The sequence below is a fragment of the Nanorana parkeri genome, unplaced genomic scaffold, assembly GCF_000935625.1.
Source record: "Nanorana parkeri isolate BGI_ZX_2015 unplaced genomic scaffold, ASM93562v1 scaffold8, whole genome shotgun sequence".
NCBI lineage: Eukaryota > Metazoa > Chordata > Amphibia > Anura > Dicroglossidae > Nanorana > Nanorana parkeri.
In genome coordinates this window covers 2,740,233-2,757,315 of record NW_017306276.1, presented here as the reverse complement: position 1 = coordinate 2,757,315, position 17,083 = coordinate 2,740,233, and the positions used below count along the sequence as shown (strand labels likewise).

At 43.7% G+C, this 17,083-nt stretch overlaps 1 protein-coding gene across 1 annotated transcript in view; it reads left to right on the top strand.

Moving 5' to 3' along the window:
• BRCA2 (BRCA2, DNA repair associated) overlaps positions 1 to 17,083 on the top strand; it is a 65,579-nt gene that overhangs the window by 29,959 nt on the left and 18,537 nt on the right. Inside the window, exons 15-19 of the mRNA XM_018554030.1 lie at positions 4,196 to 4,294; positions 5,416 to 5,485; positions 10,307 to 10,602; positions 11,821 to 12,011; positions 14,546 to 14,733. Coding sequence (XP_018409532.1) covers positions 4,196 to 4,294; positions 5,416 to 5,485; positions 10,307 to 10,602; positions 11,821 to 12,011; positions 14,546 to 14,733 — 844 coding nt within the window. The remainder of the gene's footprint in view (positions 1 to 4,195; positions 4,295 to 5,415; positions 5,486 to 10,306; positions 10,603 to 11,820; positions 12,012 to 14,545; positions 14,734 to 17,083) is intronic.

The window sequence follows — 17,083 nt, the reverse complement described above, 5'->3', positions numbered from 1 at the left end:
ATCGTCAATTCCAGGGCCCTACCCGGTTACAATTTGCGGGGGATACTAGGGGGCGAGGCCCTGCTTCTGTCCTCGCAGACGCAAGCAGGTCACCCCTCTGTGGGTACGTGGTCTACTGTCTCAGAAAGACCAATAACATGAACCAGAGATCCGGCCCCGCTACGGAGGTGGACCCATCATTGTCTAATTAACATTGTAACATTTGAACCAACATTGAAAGCCGCTACCCAGCGTATAACATATCGTAGAGCCCCACTCATCCCTCCATCCGGGTCTTTGTCCATCGCTTTCCATCTGACTGTCAATAAGCCTCAGCCCCGGATAGAGTGGAGGAGCCTCTTATCCCCACCGCAGGTTCCTTGCCAGCTCTGCAGGTCCCTTCCCAGCTCCATTCAGCCTCATGCTAGATACCTCTGTTTGCTGCCCCTCACCACTCCATGTTCCCTCTGCATGTCAACTAAGGTAGGGACAACCCATCCATCCCCCCGGACCCCTGCAGGCGAGACCCATCTCCCCCCACCACCCCAAGCAACACACCCTGTACCACCCTAATGGCACCGGGGGAGGGGTGAAGGCAGTAAAAATCCCCCTTCGTGCAAAAGAAAAGCAAACTGTGCATTCACGTTACCGGCCAACGCTCCGGTATCCACTCTGCTATTTCCTCTATGAAGAACGGAAGCCAACGCTGTTGGCGTCTTCCCGCATGGGACATAGGGATTCTTCCCCTTGTTCGGGTTGCTGCCTCCGGGGACGCGGTCCAGGTGACCTGTTCGCCGCCATCTGCGAGCGGGGCGGTGTTGCCCAGTCGGCTTGCTCTCTCCCTACTGGGGGATCCTGTGCCCCACGTAGATCCATATACCAGTCGGAGATCGGCACTTCTGGAATATCTAGGAGGCTGCAGAAATCCGGCACATCTTCCGGTAAACGTATCGTGGCTGTTTGTCCTCGATGGGTAGCCGTCAGGCAGAATGGGAATTGCCAGCGGTATACAATGCCTCTATCCCTCAGGTAGGCCAGGAGAGGCCGCAGCGCCCTGCATTGATGTAGTGCAATCACCGACAGGTCCTGGAAAAGCTTCACCTCACTTCCCTCAATCTCCACTGCTTCTCTGGTCCTGGCCTTCTGAAGAATCTCCTCCTTGAGAGGGAAGCTCTGTAGACTGTAGACAGCATATGATGTCTCTGGGCACCTCGTCGGCTGCTGCCCTAGGCTTCAGGGCTCTGTGTGCTCTCACGAGGTCGATTGGAGATTCTGCTGGGCGCTCTAGCACATCATTAAAAATGTGCCTCAGCGTGTCAGGGATTGCCTGCGGCAGGATCGTCTCGGGTATCCCCCTCAGTCTAATGTTGGCTCTGCGACCTCTGTTATCAAGGTCCTCCAAGTGCCTTCTCATCCCAATTAGGCTACGCACTGTGGATTCGCTCTGCCCCTGAAGAGAAGCAATCACCATGTCTCTCTTGCGGCCCGCCTTTTCTACTGTAGTCAGGTGGTGGCCGACCTCTTGGATGTCCCGTCGTAGTTCCAAGACTGCCTCACAAAGGGCTGCCTTTTATATCGGAGGCCACGGAGGAGAGTTCCGATTTGGTCGGGAGATTATGTAGGTAGGAGGGGAGCGGGGGCTCGGTCATGTCACTCTCTGCATGTCTCGGGGCCTTTACCTTCTCCGGCTTGTGCGGGGTGGACGCCATCTTGGGCGAGGCCACCTCTCCCGTGTCCGGTTTCTGGGGCTTGAATATGTCCGGTACTTGCTTGCCCGGTTTCGACTTAGCGGGCGTTGGGACTTTGGTTAGATAGTCTTGCTTCCCGATCTTCATGTTGGTCTAGAAGTGTGTAAGTAGCTTCGTATGGGTCGTTTTTGGCCAGAGCTCTCAAGTCAAGCTGCCATTAGCCTCGCGGTGCAGACCACGCCCTGCCAAGTCTGTTATCACCTCCCTTTATGATGGAGACTTTTTGTCTTCTGTGGACAATCAAAGATGTTTTACTTGCATGTCCTATCTTTCTAGTGCATCAGTGACTCCTCCACTTTGCCATGGGGCCTATACACTACCAGTTTGTGCCCTTCCCTTTTGGCCTCTCATCTGCACCTCAGGTGTTTACCGAGGTCCTAACCCCTATACTAGCCTTGCTATGTTCTACTGGCATGCCCATTGTGATAGTTGAACAGGGGTAGTGAAATAAAATTTAAGGAGGTCTGATAACTAAAATTTTTCAACGGCCGAGGTCCGGTCTTGGGTAGTGAGTTATGGCTGGAAGTGGATGCACCGGCCTCGCAGGCTGGTGTATGCACAGTCAGCCAGCCATAACCGAGCACAGGTAGGCAACTGGTCTGATCTGGACATAATCGGCACATGGTCCGTATCCAGACCACGGTCTGCAATTTAGTGACCACTTTTCAAGCGGAAGCAATGGATGCTTTGGTGGCTCCATGGGCTCAATACACCCTGATCTATGCCTTTCCTACCCTGAAACTTCTTAGCCTGCTTTGTTGAATCAAGCTGGAGGCCATTTTTTTGAACTTCATTGCGCCAGACTGGCCCAGGCAGACATGGTTTGCCAATATTGGTAAGACTTAGTGTTGCAACCACCTAATTGATTAATCAAAAATAATTGATTTATGAGAATAGTTGTCAACTATTCTCATTATCGATTAGTTGGCTGGATCCCCTAGCTCTCTCCTCCACACCGAGAGGAGGGCACAGCAAGCAGGGGAGTGTATGCAAGGTCAAGTGTCTGCCATTTGTATCTGTTCTAGAGACAATTGGCTACCTGTTTTTTTTCTCTTCTCTTCTATAGCCACTATAAGATAAGGTTTCATTTGTCAGGAAGACGTGACAGGAAGGAGATTTAGAGCATACCCCAGTGTGGGCAGACACCCGTCTGGTACATTCAAGTAGTAAAAGGGAACAGCGTTATCAGACCTTGTACTGGGGTCTGTTTTCGAGGTGAGCAGTATTCCATCTGGTACTTGCAAGAGGTTAACAGCTTGCTGGAGGTATCAGCATTGGAGCACACACTTTGATCTTCACAGAGAAGGACCCGTTTTGATCTGCACAGCTTTTCATTACGGACTGCTTTTGCATTGCACTGGAATAATTGATTGTGTGACACAGTGCTACATGGCATCAACGGACTTGTTTCCATGGTGCATCTTTTTTATGTGTGGGTTCATACACATCACATATGTGAGTTTGAAGCACTCTGTCACTGTATTTAATGGGATGATCTATGTCATTTCACTATAAGTTTACATATTGTTATTTTTACATGTAAGTGGATTTATTGGTGTTGCTTTCTATATTCAGTTTCTTATGATTGACTAATAATTATTATTAGCACTAGAAGATTCACAGCGCAGCACTTATATTTTTGTGGCTTTCTAATTGGCTACCTCACTGTCTGGCCTTCGTACGGGGGATCTTCCATGTTGCCCCATCCCCCCATCCATTCCCTTGTGACTCTGTAGGATATGAATCTGGTTATCTTTGTGCTTCAGAAACCACTATTTGAACCCTTTAGAGACATTCACCTCTGCATGTGCGTGTCTGTCTGAACTGGGGGCCCTAACCTTTTGTTGTTCTGCATTGCGACAAGGTGGTGTTGCTTTTCACTTCAATCCAGACTTTTTATTTATCTGTCCATCTTTCCGGCTTTAGTTCACAAGAAGGAAATTCCACTCCATTGTCTGGATATGTTTTGGTCTCCTTTCAGGAAGGCTGATTTCCCTTTTTATCATCCCGGATGGACCCCATAAGGCTGCAATGGCTACTCATTCTACGAACTCTAGGTGGCTTAGCCAGACCATCATTTAAGCTCAGGGTCTCAAGGATCAGGTTCCACCCAAAATAGCAAATGATGATAAACGTGCAGGGGTGTGGAAAGTTAAAAAAACAAAAAACTACCTGTCAAGGAGCACGTTACTAAGTCTTGGACTTTTCAGCATCAAGCAACCATCCCGAATTTCCAAGGCCTGGTCGTTTCTTCACATATTATCCAAACTTTCAAACAGGCAGGTCATTCTGTGCTGTCTTTTAGGTAACTCATAGTGCCCTGGAAGTAAATTTGTCATGTATTAGATGTTTATTTGTATAACAAGATTGTGCGTTTGATGTAAAAACATATTGATTATTTACAATAACATTGGCCTGAAACCATTATCGATTCCCCTAAACTCCCTTTTATATGGTTTTACACACAGGTGAACCTCCAATCAAAAGAAAGCTTTTACCAGAATTTGACAGATCGTCGATGCAAGGATCGAAACTAACTTTGAACCCTTTAACAAGCAGCCCTCATAGTAGGTTTCCTTTGTAAAGTTTTATCATGTGCCCCTCACTGCTGATTAGTATATTATTATGTAGCTAATTTGAAAACATTCTTCAGCAAAATAGCAAATGATGATTAACATGCAGTGGTGTGGAAAGTAAAACAAAAAAAAAGTACTTGTCCAAGGATTAAAGCGGGGGGCCCAATCTACTTTTGTCCCTCATGACAATCTACTTTTCGTGATACAAAAAATAATTTTAACCAAAACCACCTGACCACATTGGTCAGTGTGGTCAGGTGACGGCGCTAACCAATGAGTGCTCGCAAGTTGCAAGCGAAATTCCAAAGGTTCATGGGGAGGGGGCCGGATTTGAGCAGGTAATTCCATTTTCCCAAATTACTTGGGAAAGTGAACTTACCCTTTAAAGCTCATTGTGTGTGTTAGAGAGCGCTGCTGCCCGGCTACCACAATATGGCACACAGTGAAATGGGGGCAGCGCACACACATGCCCATTCACATGCAGATGGCAGGGGTGATGGGGGTTGGTTTTAAGTTTTTTTTATTGTTTGTTTTTACTTTTATGTTTTTATTTATTTTTTGTAGTTAACTTTATTGCTATCACGCAGGGGATAACAAGCCCCCTGTGTGATAATGTTTGGAGGTGACAGGTTCTTTATGGAGCCTGCCCTTCAATACAGAAGATCAAGCACAGCATTCCTTTTCTTCTCCATTCTTCTCACAGTGGCCCTTTTGACTTAGGACAGATTAATATATCCCTTTACTTCCTGGAACTGTGCCACATGTGACTAGGATAAGTGACCATGCACATCATCCCAGGGGAGGAAAATGTCTTTCCATGGTATTATAAATTATATTTCCCAGCAATGCTCTGCTGATGTAACCCTCGCAGGATGCAACACTTGGGTACAGATTACATCACTTTTGCCAAAGAGGACCAGGAAGTAAAAAAACAAGAACTTGGAAGTAAAATGAAAATTTGTTTGTTCAACTAATGAATGGAAGATGATTTCATATAAGTATACAGAGCTACACGCTAATGTGATTTTATAGTCAAAGTGGGGTGTTCCTGTAATTCTAGTGATTCTGATGTTGACCCAGGAGGAAGCTTGTAATGTTTTCTATTTCCTTAGGTGAACTTAAAGATCGAAGAAAATTTTTATACAATGTTTCTTTAAAGGCCTCATTCTGTGATCCTACGAGGTAAAGCAGAAATAATTGTGCTATGCCAATGTTTTGTGCTAACTGTATAATAATAATTCAGTGGAACAATTTGACCGCCATCTGAAACGCCATAAGTTTATTCATGCTAATGGCTAAGCTAATAGCAAGCATTGTTTGCCAGCTGATATAACTAGGGCTGCAACTAACTAATCGATTTAATCAATAATGAGAATAGTTGTCAATTCTCATTATCGATTAGTTGGTTGGATGCCCTAGCTCTCTCCTCCATGCTGGGAGGAGGGCACAGCAAGCAGTATGCAGGTGCAATAGCCAACTTGCTATTGCAATTTGAAATGACCAATAGCAGGCTGGCTTTTACACCAGTCCACTACCTGCTATATTTACATTCAGCTGCCGTCTGCAGAATCTTACCACTGGCAGCTGTCATTCCCAGGCTGAAGCTATTCAAGCCATGTGCTTACAATACAATTATAAAAATAAAAAAAGAGCAAATATGATAAAACAGTCATTTTCATTTTCAGCCTGACAAATTCTGCTGCGGGAGGTGCGTTGCAGTGCCAATCATTTCAATGGCACCCCAAATGTGCCTCCCACCCACAGTGTGATTGCCCGCACTGGAACACAAGGTACCGCAATGCCATGCGTTCCAGTGCAGTGTGATTGCAAAAAATTGTGCATGCAGTTTTATTCTAAAGTGAACTTTGTAACACTGCATTTGTGTATTTTATTTAAAATTTAAGGATGGTAATTTGTTTCATTTTTTTTTTTATCCGATTAATCGAAAAAATAATCAGCCAACTAATCGATTATGAAAATAATCATTAGCGGCAGCCCTAGATAGAATGATCCATTATCCAGGGACACTTTGCACATTTAATATTTTGCTGTTTTGATATTGTTCACTTTCATAGTATCCCTTTTCTGTGGACATGAAATAGGAAAGTGTCAAGAAATAATTTGCTTGCACGCAGTTAGAGCCAGCTGGCTCTATGTAATGTTTTGAAGCAAAACTTCAACATTTTATCTGTATAGAAATAAAGCTAGACAATCGGAATGTTTTGAATTTGAGATTACGAAGGCTGGCATCTTTTCAGTTTCACAAAATGCCATGTCAATGAAGCTCTGAGTAATGGGAGGATCAGACCATTGCTCCATCTGATACACCACGCATGTCAAAATTAATGAGACATATTTCTGAGAGCACTAACAAGCTATTTCAGGATGGCTTCACTTAATTTGTGTAGATCATAAATATCTGTTAGTAAGTATGCTTGCTACTTGGCATACATCTCTTTATACTAATTGGGCGAGTGTCAGAGATTAAATAAAAGGTTTTAATCTCTGTGATTTAAGATCTTTTTTTTTTTATTTGGATTATTGTCTACTCGTAAATAATACATAAATGGACCATCTCGTACCGTATGCAGATTTGCTTCTCTGACTTCTATCAGAACACACTCCTCCCTAATGCTGACCCGTGGGTCAACAAAAATCTTTGATTTGTATCTATCAATCATATATTGTAGAAGCTAGTATTTTATGGCTTATCCAGTATACATTCTCTCGGCTCGTAAATCATTGGTGGTGTTCTCATTATGCACATTGATGAGGTCATCCCTGAGAACTTGGTTCATGACAGTATAGTATACTCAAGAAAGTATAGTATTCCATATAAACAAAATGCAATTTTCCATTCAATGGTGATATTATTAAATTGTAGCACATCCATGTGATATATTCTCTGATTTATCTTTCGAACCCGCAAAACAATTTCTTCCACTCTGTATGGGTGAAACAATTTCATGCGCTGCTAGGTATAAAGTGACAGGGGTGTTGACATTTTTTAAAAAACTACTTGTCCAAGGACTAAAGCGGGGGCCAGATCTACTTGTGCCTCATGGAAATCTACTTGTCCTGAAGCAAAAAAAGAAAAACATTTAACCAAAACCGTATTTCGCAGTGCCAAGAAGAGCTTCTCATTGGTCAGTGCCGTCAGGTGATGGCACTGACCAACGAGTGCTAGCAATTTGCGAGTGAAATTCAGAATACATGGCACAGGTACAGATAGTACACCCATACTGGCGGATGGGAAGGACTGTTCCCTGAAAGGTAAGTATAGCGGGGGGAGAGGGGACCAGATTTGTGCAGGTAATTCCATTTTCCCAAATTACTTAGGAAAGTGAATTTACCCTTTGGGGTGGGTGCAGACTTGGGCGACCGTGTGCGGTTGCCACGCGGCCCCCTTGATTTCAATGGTGTTATATCCGCGTGGTAATCGCAGAAAAAAGGTACATGTACCTTTTTTGGCGACACACACCGTGCTGTGTTTTCTACTGCGATTATGTGTGACTGCACAGGCGTTATTGCGGCGGGAAACTGCACAATCTGCCTGGCGTTACTGGGGTGCCATTAGACAATAATGGCACTGCCAGCACGATCGGCGGTGGTGTGCGATTCTGTGACCGCCCGGCCATCCACACAGTTTTGTGCCATGCGGTAACGGATCGCCCACTCGCGCACACACAATGCCCCATGCATGCATTTATTCGCATGCAGATGATAGGGGTTGGTTTCAATTTTTTAGATTTTATTTTATTTTTGCTTTGTAATATTTTTTATTTTTTTTATTTTTTACTTTATCGCCTTTTTTACCCCCCCATTTTTATGTAGTTACATTTTTAAATGTTATATATTTTATCTTTTGAGAAAAGGATTTTACGGTGAGTACCAAAATCCTATTTTTTCTATTCACTTGACTTTATTGCTATCACATAAGGGTTAACAAACCCTTGTGTGATAGCTTTTGGAGGTGAAAGGTTCTCTTTATTGACCCTTTCACCTCCAACACAGGAGTTCTAGCACAGTACTGTGCTCGTTCTCCTGTGACAGGAAGGCTGCATTCATGTGTCACTATTCACACGAAGCAAAGCCGAGAAGCGTTCTCTGCCTTGCTCCGTGCTCTCTAACCTAATTTGCCGTGGTCACGGATCCCCCACAAGAGGGGGGGGGCCCGAAGACCACGGCAAAAAGGAAGCCCAAGTGCAGAGAGAGAGGCAGCCGGGAGCCATACATGGCCGGCCGGGCGCCGGAGATAGATAGATGGAGAGGGGAGGGGGAGTGAGATTCAGGCAAGTTACAAGTGGTTTTGGACGGCTGTACAGCCGTTTAAAATCACTTGTACGAAACGGCTCCCATACTACATTTAGCCGTGCTGCTTGTAGAAAGAAACTACTCGCCCAAAACTGCCTGCGTCGGGCGATAGGAATTCCACACCCCTGAGTAAGTGTAGCTTTCTAGGAAAACTGGGAAGTATATCAGAAGACGGTTTCGGACTTAAGATTGTGATGTAAACATGCTGACATTTTGGATTGGCCCAGTATGCATGTTTATAATAGAGGTTGAAAAAAATTGGCTCCAGACATCTGCCTCCATTTTCCCATCCCATCCAAATCAAATTTCAATCATCTGAAAAATTTTGGGAAGGACAATCTTTATTTAATTCTTCAAAGATCACATGTCTGCTGGTCAGACATGATGGTTGTTTATAGTGTTGTGTCTGTGGGTGCCCTGCAACCAACATAGTAGACCAGAATAATGTTTGTGTGTTTTTTCTTTTATTGTTGCATGATACTCCTAAGCCCTCATCCACACTGTAATCGGCCCGCACGTACAGCTCCAGGCACGGCCGTACCAAGCAGCACCCGGGAAGGACAGGTGCTGTGTGTGGTTAGTACGCAGCCGTTGTCCTTCTCTATGGGACTACACGGCCGTACGCTCACCCGCCCTGCACGTCCATGCGGATGAGCGTACTCGTACGCTGACAGGAAGGATTCTGTCTGCGTCCGAGCCGGAAAACACGCACCCCTATGGACCTGCACTTGAGGTTAGCGCACGGGGGCCTATGGCCGGGTAGTCCCATAGAGAAGGACGGGGGGGCCTTTCCGCCACGTAGTGCCATAGAGAAGGACAGGGGCTGCGTACTAATCACACGCAGCACCTGTCCTTCCGGGGAGCTTCTTGGTTACGGCCCTGCACGGAGCTGTACGTGCGGGCCGATTACAGTGTGAATGAGGGCTAAATGTTAAGGGGAATTCTTGGTCACATGAGTGCAATGAAGAATCTCTGCATAGTTTTAAAGATTTTAGTACTAACAGATCTATGCAGACAATAATAAGCATATCCACTTACCAATAAACTGTGAATTGTACTGTATAAGCATACATATGTGTTGTGTCTCAGCTGCATGTTAAGGTAATTGGGACATCTCTGTAACAAAACCATTTGCCCCTCTGCCTTCTAGTGCTGTACGCGTAAAAAAAAAAAACTGAGTTGGGATTTGAGGTATCTGTAAAAGTAATATCAGGCTCCATTCACACATAGCAGTAGCGGCTTCCGTGTGGGTTTTCACGGGGGAAAACCAGGTGGAACGAAACCGTGCAAATGGCAACATATGCGCAGATTCCACACGTATGTAGCTATTACTATAGCCAGAACGCGCGGAGTCCACCCATAAAATCGCGCTTGGAGTATTTTGCAGGACGTGCAGTTTTGTGCCGCTGCAATAGTCTGAACTATGCACATCGCAATGCATTGGTTTTTTTGTTTCGCTCATTTCCTCGCAAAGACATGCGGAAAACTGCTGATTTGTGAATGGAGCCTAAGAGTTGCCCTGTATCCATTGCACAACATGCTTGGTTTTGTCACGGTCTGGAACTTTATCTATAATCTATCATTTGTATTATTTATTCCCTGTGCTTCGTATGTGCGCTTCGTAGATCTTTTATTCGATTTTGTGGATATTTTATGATAAAGTGTAAATAAATGTTATTTATTTTGCAGCTTTTCTGCTCGAGAGAAGGTAGCCCAGGTTTCCCAGGTTACTACCCGGAGCCATTTTTATTCTAGATCTGCTGCTTTTCAACAGTCCTCATCAGATAACACTGCAGATGCTTCTGATGATGGAAGACAACTGAACACGTTGCTTTCTTACAGACCAGCCACTGGTAGATTTGTCTCTCCTTTAAAGGTGGCAGATCATACGTCATCTGAGGAACAGACACATGACCAGACTGACTTGGAACCCCATAATGGCGAGGGCAAATTGGAGCATGAAAAGTGTCCAGAGTTTGTATCGGGTAAATATGTTTTTATTACTGTATAATAATTCTTTATGGTAATTGTGGGGATTTAAAAATACTTCTGCGTGGCTGTCAATTAAATTTGTTTACTTTTTTTGTCTTCATGTTTTGGATAGAGTGGGGAATAATTAGGACTTCTATCAGGTTTTTGTTGATGCTGTGTCTTTATTAGGGGGGTTTTCCATGTATGTTGTTACAATGAAAGAATAGAAAGTGAGGGGGAATATCTCTTCAGTGGGGTTGTGGTCAGCAATAAAAGCACTTCTTTCTCCTCCATTGAGGAACACTGAAAGTCTTAATTCTCCAAGTTATATCACCGTCGACAGGATTAAACACTGGCAAGCAAAAAGAAAACTGTAGGTCATCCCAGGATAACCCCTCCCATTACCAACATGTCTCCGTTTTTTCTAGTGTCCTAGGAGGTTGGACTTTTTTTTTTCAACAGTTCTGCTGTGTTAGTTAGCTAGCTTTTTTTTTTTTTTCGATATATATATTTTTTCCTTTAATCAAGACTGATCTCTTTTTGCTGTTGAAGCTTTGTCTCTTCAGTTGCAGCTTTCTGGCACAGTCATCTTCCACCTGACTTTTGGAGTACTGAGTGTGGACCACACTGGACTTGTGGTAATAACGTGGAAGTGACCATGCCGTTAAGAAATATAATTTAGCTGTGAACAGGCAGAGAGCAGCTGGCATTGCCCCAATGCTTGCCCCGTCTCTGCAGCTGTTTACCAGATTTGCAGGCTGACACCTGGTTTCTGATCACACATTTTCTAAGTTCTACCAGGTGGATATTGCGGCCTCATCTGATGCCAGCTCCAGCTCCGGACATAAGGTTATTCAGGTGGCTCACTGCAGTCCACAGTTGTTTGGTTTCCTTGAGCCAGCAGTTTAGCATTTGTTTGCCGTGATGCCCACCCTTTGACTGGACTGCCTGTGTGGACAACTAAGAAAATAGGATGTTTGTACTCACTTTAAAATTTTCTTGGAGACCATTGAGAGACACAGGTCCCACCACTCTGTATGTATGATCATGCTTTGGTACTGCTTTTTTGCAAAGTTGAGTAATGCTGGTATTGGGAAAGGTTCTCCTTGGCTGTTCTACAGTTTCAGTGTCCAATGCTCCTGTAGATGACAATACTAAAAAAAGGATTTAACAAGGAATACAAAAATCCTATTTTACTGAATGGTTTCAAAATTTTCTTTATCTGTTAAAAGATTTTTCCCAGTTGTTGTCGAGTGTACGTTGTGCCAGAGACCTGCAGGAAATGAGAATATGGAAGAAACAAAGGCAGAAAATTAAACCACACCCGGGATCATTGTACCAGCTAAAATCCTCTTCTGCAGACAGAATTCCACTTGTGTCAGCAGTACAAGGGATGCTGCCTACGGTGTACACAAAGACACAGGTAGAGTCCTAACACTTGAAATGACCGACTATTTGCACAACCAAAGCCATCAAAAACCCTAGTGGTCGTAGTCACACTCCTGTAACAAAAGATCTGTATGATTGTGCAGATTTGCAAAGACCCACCTGTGTATGGTGTCATTGGTCAATGTTCCTGTCTTTCCGGAAATTGTTAAGTATTGTAAAAAAAAAAAATACTCTTCCCAATACTTCGAGTCTTGTTTCCGCACCTTATACCTTTTAACATTTCTAGTATTATACATTGTTTATGTTACAGAGCATTCAGCTGGTAGCAGATTTTATACATATATTTTTATTTCCCAGATCTTTATTAGGGTCAAACAGTAACAAACAGTACTCACAATAGCCCGTACAGCAGCCGAGCCGAATCCATATGCTTCGGCTCAGCTGAGCCGTAGTGACACCCGAAGCGTGGAGAAAGGCTGGCCGAAGGCTTGCTCCACTCAGTTGTAATGACAGAACAGTGTCCCCAAATGACCTGGGGCCGTGATGTCGCAGCCGGCTCCGCCCAGTCGTGTTTTTGTTTTTGCCTGGGACCTGCTAGAAGACTCTGGCAGGTGCCGGCCAATAGTAATCAGTTTAGCGGAGCTAGCGGTGATGTCACAATTGGGCTAGCGCCGCCCAATTGTTTATATTTTGCCAGCATCTGTCAGATTCGACATTATGCAGCGGAAGTTCGTCGGGCCGGCAAGCCTCCTTTTAAAAAAATGTATTTGTTTTTTTTCTATTCTCTTCGCTACCTCGGAGGTACTGAGCAGAATAGCCGAGCCGAATGGAGCTCGGCGGCATTCGGCTATTCATTTACTGCTGTTCAGCCCCCTTTAAGAATAGGAGCAAGCGGCAGCGAGTGAACTGCTGGAGCTTCGGCTCAGCCGATCCAGATATTGGATCGGCTGAGATGAACTCCTTCTGCAGAGCATGTTCGGCTGACCGAAGGCAGCCGATCTACGACTGATTTAGCCGATGTATAGCTGAAACCAGCCGTTCAAGGCTGAAGTGAATAGCCGAACAGCGTTCGGCTCAATTCACGTCGGCTCGGTTATTCACTCTGCTGCCTTCGGCAGCTAAGTGAATAGCCTAGTTAGACTCAAAATCTAACCGACAAAGTCTACTGAATTAAAATTAACATGGGTGCAATTTTTTGTTGTTGTGTTTTTTGTGTTGCCTTGCAAGACCTTTTATTCCACTTTTAACCAACGCAGAGAAACCACGTCCCCCGTCCCCCCAAAACTGTCAGTATAAATAGCATAATATAATAGGTGTATGTAAACCCCTCTAACAATATTGGTTGTGACACATCACACTAAACAGGTCACCTGATCTATCTCCTTATTCTCTGCACTGCATGGCCTGAACTGTGGGCAGTGTGTCTTGTGTCTTGCTGGTGTTGCTTCTGTGTATTACTGCCTTCTGTACTAGGCTGTCAATCACCCAACTGGATCCTTCCTACCAGGTTCACTGCAGTCTGATCTGTGGGCGGGGCTAAGACACAGTGTGGCATCACTGCTTTGTATTACTGTCTTTTGTCCTGAAGCCACCCAGCAAAGATCCTTTCCAGCATGCTCACAACATAATACGATATATATGGGTGGGGCTAAGGTGTGGAGCATAATATGTCTTGCTCAGTCCTCCTCGCAAGACTTTTCTGCCCGTTATATGTGGATGTGCGAGATGAGGGAAGTGGAGGAAAGCACTTGCCACTTGTATTGAGGAAGTCCTAGTAACTGGCAGGGTCACTATTTTCATATTTAGCGCAACCGTTTCACCAGAAAAGAAGAGCACACTTATTTGGCAAATGTATTTGTGAGCATCTAAGAAAAAAATTATATTTTTAAGATGAGATTAAATCAGGTTGGCAAATGCACATACGGTATTAGCACAGTTATAACTTTTTTTCACAAGATTGGGATCATCCAAAATAATTGTTTGGACCTGGGGATTAATCTTGGGAGCAGGTTGTGAGAGGTCTGGATAAAGGAGGTGGAGACCTCACATGGGACTTTTAGTTGCCTGGTTCGAATGCCTATGTTCTAGCCAGTTACTGGCCAAATGCAGGTATACAGATTAGGAATTTCTTTGCTGGTTTGAATAATTGTTTCCAGTTATGTAACTCTGCACAGCATGACAGGTCACAAGTGTAAGGGCAGCAGTCTTGGGGCCTTGTCGTCACACGATCCTCTTCACAGTTCTGGAGGATCTTGCAGTGTTCCTTCTAAAGGACCTGCTACTAAGAGCCCCGATCAGTCACCTGTCTGAGTCGCAGTACTCCTCAGAGTTCTCTTTAGATTCTTCAGGGATGACTTTCTCCTCTTTCCATATCTAGAGAGGAATTCTCAGCTGACAGATATATGGACATAGGAGAAATATGGTTTCATTAGGCAACATTGTTATAGGGAAATGACAATGTTGCCTAATGTTAAAAGGGGAAAGGACATTGTTTTTGAGGCTACTTAAAACTGCTCCAAATGTATATATTTGGTAATGACTTTAGACTATTTGTGTGATTTAATTCAGTTATACAGGTTTGGTGTTTTGAAAAACCACATTGGAATCAACAGTGAGACAGCCAAGAAATTTGATTTCCATTGTCCGGATTATTTCACAAAGAACTGCCTTCTGCCTGATGGTGGTGTGCGGATCGCTGATGGTGGCTGGCTGGTACCCTCTGATAAACTGACTGCTGGCAGGGAGGAGTTCTACAGGTAATGCTGTTTGTGTTCTTTCAAGATTGAATTGATGTGAAACCCCAGACCTATGGTGGATGTCAGATGGACACGCTTTGTGCGATGTTTAATTTCGGAAGAAGGGCAGCATGGTCAAAATGTAACCATTGCTTTTACGCTTGTTTTAATATAATTAACCGTCATACCCTGTAAGAAGCGTTATACCAGTGTATTACACAACACAGAAGGGTACATGCAGAGTCTCAGCAGAGCATTTCTCATACTTCACAAATTCTCAATACATTTCCATGGTCCACGGAATATGAATATATTTCCATGAAAATTCAATATATTTCCATACTCTTGTCACACAGACAAAAAAAACTGCATTAATTTGTTGTAGACCACATAGCTTTGCTTTGTAGAAAGCTGTTGATGACTTCAATCACTTTGTTTAGTGAAAGTCATAAAGCACTTTCTGCTACCTTTTATCATACTACACACAAGATCCATCTACTAGACTGTGTACTGTTATAAGTAACAGGATTGTGAGAAACTCTCACTTAAAGGAGAACTATGGCGTGAGTGAATTACACTCATACCCATAGTTAGAGCCGACGTGTGACACTTTCAATGTCTGCTCTTTTGATCGGGAAGTGAAAGAAAACATACCTCTGCTTGCTCACTTCCTGATCATCTCCCTGCAGAGAGTTGTGACTGTCAGTCACCGCTCCCCAAAGGGATTCCCCTCTCTGATCCTCCAGCGCTGACTGGAAGGACGGATAGGGGAGGGCATAGCTGGCTCTGCCTCTAGATTGACAACGGGCTCTGCCTATCAGCCAGCGGGGTGAATCTCAACAGTATTGTTGGGATCCGTCCCGGCTGCGTCGCTGTCAGCATATAGCAATAGCCCACTATACACAGAGTTTTGGGTCATGGAAGGAGGTTAGTATATGTCCTCCCGTGACCCTAAAGAGAACTATGGGGAAAACACTTACCCCATAGTTCTGCTTTTAATGTACTGTATATTTCAAGGCAAAAAATAAAAAAAACAAACCAACATTTGTAGTATATCTCTGCAATACATGAACATTTCTATGCAGTTTTTTTTTCATGTATAGACCCTGCATGTACAGAAAAATACTTATTGATCTGTTAGAAATACACTCTGGTCCTAAGTCTTGTTGTGGACTGACAACACGCAGCATTTTTATGGACTGAAATGCGTCGGTCCTTTCTGATTTCTCTTGCTATTCTACTTAGACCAACCTACTCTCCCATCAAAAAAAAGCAAATCATTCTGTAGTCCTAACATAAGGACTGTGGAAGCGCATTATTCTCCTTGAGATAACACAAGAAGTGTGCACAGGATATGCACAGGAAGTGTGCACAGAACAGCTGTGAATTTCTACCATGATCAAAAGGAATTTTTTGCATTTGTTATACAGATATAACAAAACTTTTTCTACTGGATATTTAATAAAACCAAAAGGGAGCAAATAAGAGATGTTCATTGCTAGGGTTTATATACAATTTAAAGGGAAACGCTAATGCTTTTATGACAATGTTAATTTATCAACTTGCATACACTGTTCATCAAGCATTTAGTGCCCAATGTTCTCTGCTGTGACATTCCTGACATGTACACACAGGAGCATTGTATCAGTACTGGACAGTGATCTGACAGTGTCTCTCCATGTAAATAAAGGGAATATGTAAAGGTTTGCTGTATATTATTTTATTATTCTCTGGATATATTTTTAAAATGTTTTTTGCTTTAGTCCATTATTTATGAAATAGCAAATGTTATATAGTCTTCTACACAGCCAGCTGGTGGAGCTTTTGGCTCCTTATCACATATTTTCATGTTTCTGCTGTGCTTCTTTAGTATAAAAAGCCCAACCATTACTAAGCTCTACAACTCAAGCTGAAATGTACATACCCGGCAGTGACTCATCTCACATTAGTTGGCTCTATTTCAGGTTTCAGTCAGATGGGCGCCAGTCTGAAAAGATTTTGCTACTGTGCTGTCTATCATGTTAACCCAAAGTGATGTCCTGGAATCCTTTGGCATGTGTTAAATGTTTTTATTGGTTAAACAAAGTATGTAAATGTATAGGAAATCTAAAACCTAATTTTAGAAATGTGTGTCTATTTCCATTATTAGTTCCCTTTCATGTGACAACCTGTATTGGCAAGTTTTAGTTTGAATTATTTGCCAAGATATACATGGTCTGTGAGATCACCAATGACTTCAAGTAGAACACCAGCCAAAGGAAGGGACTGAACCCCTGCCACGTTTCTATTGCTCTCCCCTTTGGGAAGATTTTTCTGCACTCTGCTTGGGGTCACTAGGTGTAGGAAGTGAGGACAAATCTCCCCAGTGGTG